At 47.2% G+C, this 5,196-nt stretch overlaps 1 protein-coding gene across 1 annotated transcript; it reads right to left on the bottom strand.

The window, feature by feature from the left end:
- Window positions 1-1,760: 1,760 nt before the first annotated feature.
- LOC144120187 (protein argonaute-2-like) lies at window positions 1,761-4,856 on the bottom strand. The gene is made up of 3 exons (XM_077652610.1): window positions 4,848-4,856; window positions 3,899-4,126; window positions 1,761-2,951 (listed from the first exon to the last, which is right to left on the bottom strand). Exons 1-3 carry the CDS (start codon window positions 4,854-4,856, stop codon window positions 2,637-2,639), a joined length of 552 nt encoding a protein of 183 aa, XP_077508736.1. The 3' UTR covers window positions 1,761-2,636.
- Between the last annotated feature and the right edge of the window lie 340 nt (window positions 4,857-5,196).

Here is a 5,196-nt window from a genome sequence, read left to right on the forward strand (position 1 = left end):
CCGAACTGATCAGATTCGCTCGCCACTACACAAGGAGCACTGTGCTATCTCCGAAGCCGATCACGCCTCGTGTCAAAAAACCACACTCACTCATGCTGTCCATTGCACGTCATCGTCTATATCAACTTCCATCTGCGGCGTGAACAGATCAGATCAGCCTAACCTCTTTCAGAGCTTAACCTTAGCCCAATATCACAGCAAAGCAAAACACAACCAGCCAAGCAAAACCTTGAGCCAACCTAGCCAAACACATGCTTTCGCACCTCTACTCGGCTTAACTACGTTTCCAAACCCTATCACTTTTTTAGCATGTGTTGTAGTTGAAAAGACTGGATCCGGACAACGCTGGCCAATGCAAGCGCCAGTGACTGCAAGACAAGGAAACCTCATGTAACGGCGAACTTTATCGACATTTTTTTATTAGAACTTAATAGATTTCAAGGCACAAGAACAGCAAACAACAATGTAGGCTCCCGCACTCTTCGGACAGCACATGAAAGAACAAAACCAAGGAAATCCTTCGCCTTGCGAGCCTGCAAGAAAACAAAAGGTGCAATTAGTGGCGGCTTGGCTGACTTACGCTAACCTGGAAATTGTTCCGTCGAATTTGAATCAAAGCCAGCCCGAGCCTCTAACAACGAAAACCACCGATTAGTAGTTGCTCATACCAGGCTTGCGGAGCTACAACTGAAAGATACTGATCATACATCTCTTCCAAGAAAATAAATCCGTTATTTCATAGTCTCCGATTTTTTGCGATTGTTTCCGATCACAAAGAAAGATTTTTGATCTCTATGTTCATCACACTGGTATCTATAGAGAATGCTGAAAAACAGTGACAAATGGCATATACAGCGATCTCACAGAACGAACTCCGAGATCCATGCATCCGCTCGAAAAGGCCAATGTCGCCTATATAGGCAAATAGAAAACAACTCACCGCTATGAATTGAAGTCTCACCACTATGCACTATTCATGCAGTGAACACTGATAGCCCCTTTGTATGACATACTGCGCATCACCATTTAATATCTTGTAGCATTACTTGTCCATGTACCTCAGCGCAAATTGACTGCCCATTTATGCTTAGATTATATTAATTGTTTTTTTATTCTTTTACTGCTATAAAGATATTTTCCGCGCTTCTCGCCTTACGATATTTTCGCCACAATACTCTTCCCCATGTAGAGTATGCTCTAAACAGAAAGGAGTAAAAAGGGAGTAAGAAAGGGAAGTAAGCTGTCCTATCCGCTAGGAGGCAGCTTACTCTCTTTCTTACTCCCATATAGGCGTTTGTTTGTGTTTAGAGTGTAGCATGCGAGCTAAAATCTCTTGTTTAAATTAAAGGGCTTCTCCCTCTCTCTGTCGCAAAGGGACACTCGCGGGGCTTGACAACTAGCTGACGGCTATGCAGTTGAACGTCGCGAAGGCTGCGGATTTTAAAGTTAGATCGCATTTTTGTGCAGCTATGAAATGCTCTCAAGGTGCAGAAAGCCGGTTAAATTCAGTACAGGTTCTTCTCTGCCTGCAATACATACAGCATATATGAGTATAGCAAGTCGGGGCGCAGGCAGCGAGAAAAAGAGAAAATATCGCCGGACAGTGGTCAATAACATTTTATTAGGATGACAAAAAAAAGCATATTAGGCGCATATATATTTAACGGAAAATTTTGGTTGTGCGCTCATAGAAGATGCACAGCTGAACTAAGCGCAATTAAACACGTGAAAGGCACACAACACAGGGAAAGCGCTTTGTGTTCATGTTCCTATTCAGTTGCGCATCTGTGATGTGTAGCTTACAATGAACCAAACTGAAACACTTTAAGTTCCGATCATAGAATTTGGATCAAAATTTTCTCGTTTTTAATTTCGTCTGGTGGTAAACTTCTAGTTTAGGTAACACAAAACGAATTTATAACCGATTAATTTTTTCCTCGTGGAGGAATTCGATGCAGCGGCCCTAATGTGGGCGGAGCAGCACTTAACAGTTAAGTCGTCTCTCACTACAACAAAACGCATTAAAAAAAGTTTCTATACGGCATTCGTAAAGCGGTGATCTTTATCGTCCATCCCATGCATACCACTTCACCTGCGCCTTGAACACACGACAGTGCAACGCCAAGAGGGCCGGGAGAAGATGTCCACTGCGTGTCACGTATATCTTGTCCTCTACGTCTTGCGCACATGTCCAACATTCTTCGACAAAAAAAAATTGAAATTTGGGAAAGTGTAAGATTCTGGTATTGAAATATTCAAGGCCCATTCTTCCGATATCTGGAAAAATCTTCCTTTTATACTGTTTCCATTGCTCGCATCGAGCAGTTATGACTGTAATAGAAAACCAATGAAGAACACTTTGGACTGTAGCAAAAACGTTAATAGCAAAAAAAAATGCAAGCCTGCAGGCGGTAGGTTGGGGATATATTGATTGTTGTAGTAGAATTTTACAATATATGAGGAACACTGCGCTCATAATACCCTCCCTATACCCTATATAACACCCTCCCTGCAAATGCCTTTAAACGTTTTCCCGTTCCAGATTGCTTTTCTCCAGAACTGTTGGGTATGACGTCAGTGGTGCGCCTCCAGGCTCACCGTAACCGGAATGCAGGGGCAGCGGAGAACCTCCTCCATTACACGAAGTACATGGAGGCCTGCAGTTCCTGCAGCACCTTGACGGCCTCCACGTATTGGGCAGTGGTCAACACTGTGTCACCGCCGCCCTCAGACGACTGGCTGACCGCGCCGGACGTCTCCAGCTTGCTGGCGATGTGGTGTTTTGCACGGAAGGCGGCCAGGTGCGCGTAGTACACAGGGGCCGGGATGCTCACGCTCCTTGCACATCGCGAGTATGTGTGGCACAGGTAGAAGCTGTGCTTCTGCAGGTCGTCCGCGCTGAACTTGGAGTCATCCCACACGACATAGTAGTGGGCCGGCCGGCTGGTGCCCTGCGGGTGCGCCGAGGAGTACACTTATTCACATGCGAGAATTCCAAGGGCCGTGTCATGTTGTGTCGCATCGTGTCGAGGTATGTGGTGGTGCGGTGTGGTCCTGCTTGTGGTGCGATGTGGTGTGGCGTGGTGTTTGCGGTTTAAATGCGCCATTACGTGGGAAGGACAGTGTTTAAACGCAATATACAAAAACCGGCAGTGCCCATGAGCAACCCATGCACTTGCCCTGCTCCTAATGCCGCATGCACAACATGTTTCTGGCTTTATCTGGCCTTAGATGCCCTCGCGCCAATAAATACAGTGAATAACTATTATTTCCTGGCTGGCTGTCATCAGCGCATTGGTCGGTCATCGTCATCTATGTCGGTGTCCCGACTTCGGGACAGAATAAACACCGAGGCATACAATCCGACACGACTATTTAAACAAAAATCAATTTTTGACCGTTTTTTGAGACTTAAAAGCCGCTTCCATCTTTTACGTACGAGCTAAACATCAAGCGCTTCTCTTTTCACCCAACCTTCTGCAATCATGTCTCAGTAGACGCCACCTCGAGAATAAAAACCAATGACCATATCCACATGACAGCATCACTGAGCACTGGCCATAGAGGCCCCCCATGCGCAACTTCCGATACCGCTTCCCCAAAGGTGAACGATGACGTCACAGTCACACACAGCGCTCCTGATGGACTCAATGTAAAGCGGAAACCTTCCGTCACAGTTTCGCGCGTAGGTGATCTCGAAAACCATGCTTCCGTTTCCTCAAGATGTGGAAGGCCTACACCGCAGGCGCTCCTGGAATTTGTAGCGCATTAACGACGCGACACGACTTTGGCGATGCCGGCGCCCGGACTATTTCCTCCGCAAATTCATAAACGAAAACACCGCAGACCATTTCTTCCCGCTGACAATCGCAACAAGAGCGGAGAAGAGGACGCCTACCTGGATGCCGAAGTGGCTGCAGAGGAAGAAGTCGAAGTCCAGCGGGTGCGTGACCACCGAGTCTACGGTCGTGCCTGGTGGGACGTTTCGACACTTGCCCACGCCGTCGCGGTCGTTGGCGGGCATGAACCTCGTGTGATGCCGCTTCTGGACCACGATGAAAGTAATTGCTGGCTCGTAGGTCTCGTTGGGAGACAGTTCCTTGCACGCCAGCCGGATGGCGCTCACCTGCGAGATTTTAGAGCGGAGACAAAAACTGTCGGTCAAGGCTGAAAGGCCATTCGCATCATCACGATATCTACCTAGTTCAGAATGTAAACCAAACAATTTGGATGTTCACGAACTATGCTGTCGTATCTTATACAATTGTCGTTTCACAAAGAGTGTACGGCGAAGATCACCGTTTTTTTAGGCAATGCTATTATCGGTTGTACTCTGGTTAAACGAGCCGTTTCAGCTACCGTTCAGTTCAACGGAAGTGCAGCTTTTCCAACTGACGCTTAAATGAATAACAGTCGGCTGCAGTTACTCGGCATACTCCTCTAAATTGAGTTCACGCAGTCCACATTCCGGATCACGTGATCGGTTTGCACATAACTCTGCGCATTGACCACCTAGTTGACTTCACTCAACAAAAATTTCTGTGCAAGCTTGGCGTTTCAGTATACCTGTAGTGAACAACCACACAGAGCCAAAAAAAATTCAGTACAGGAACGTCCGGCTTCACCGCTCAGCCGTTGTTTTACTGGTGCCACTTCGCGGCCTTTTTTTTTCTGGCTACACTAATCCGAATATAGTCGGATACACTCAAGAATGAAGCCGATTTTCTCCGTAAAAGGACCCCCTTCCAGCCAATGGCTTCGGCTTATCATCACGAGCCCTCAAGGCTGACAATGCGGTGTGCGCCGTGGCAGTGACAATAGTCTTCCCTGTGAGGGGGGAGACTAACCCCTTTCATCTAGCATTCGCCACGTGGTTACCCAAGCAGGCTCATGAGAATTGGTCTATGCCATTGGCTGCAAGAGAGTCCATTCAGGGTTCTTGAGTTGCTGGGTTCTTGAGTTGTATCCGACTATAATGGAAGTTGTAGTTGTACTTATATTAGCCAAGATAGCAAGATGTGGCAGCCGGAAATGCCGCCGACTCGGCCGATGCAGCGGGTCAGTAGACTGGTCCAACTGCGTATCTCCACTGCGCTGAGATCTCAACAGCAGGTGGCGCTGCCTTTTATTACCCGTGCCACACGCGCACTTTCTAGATGTTTGTAGCCTTAAGTTTGCCTATGCCATTTTTTTCGG

The sequence above is a fragment of the Amblyomma americanum genome, chromosome 1 (genome assembly GCF_052857255.1).
Source record: "Amblyomma americanum isolate KBUSLIRL-KWMA chromosome 1, ASM5285725v1, whole genome shotgun sequence".
NCBI classification, from domain to species: domain Eukaryota; kingdom Metazoa; phylum Arthropoda; class Arachnida; order Ixodida; family Ixodidae; genus Amblyomma; species Amblyomma americanum.

Bases quoted from the DNA above. Each gene is read 5' to 3' on its own strand.
- LOC144120187 (XM_077652610.1), bottom strand. The intron at 2,952-3,898 runs GTAGGCGTCCTC...GCGCACCCGCAG, and splicing joins GCAGCCACTTCGGCATCCAG to GGCACCAGCCGGCCGGCCCA.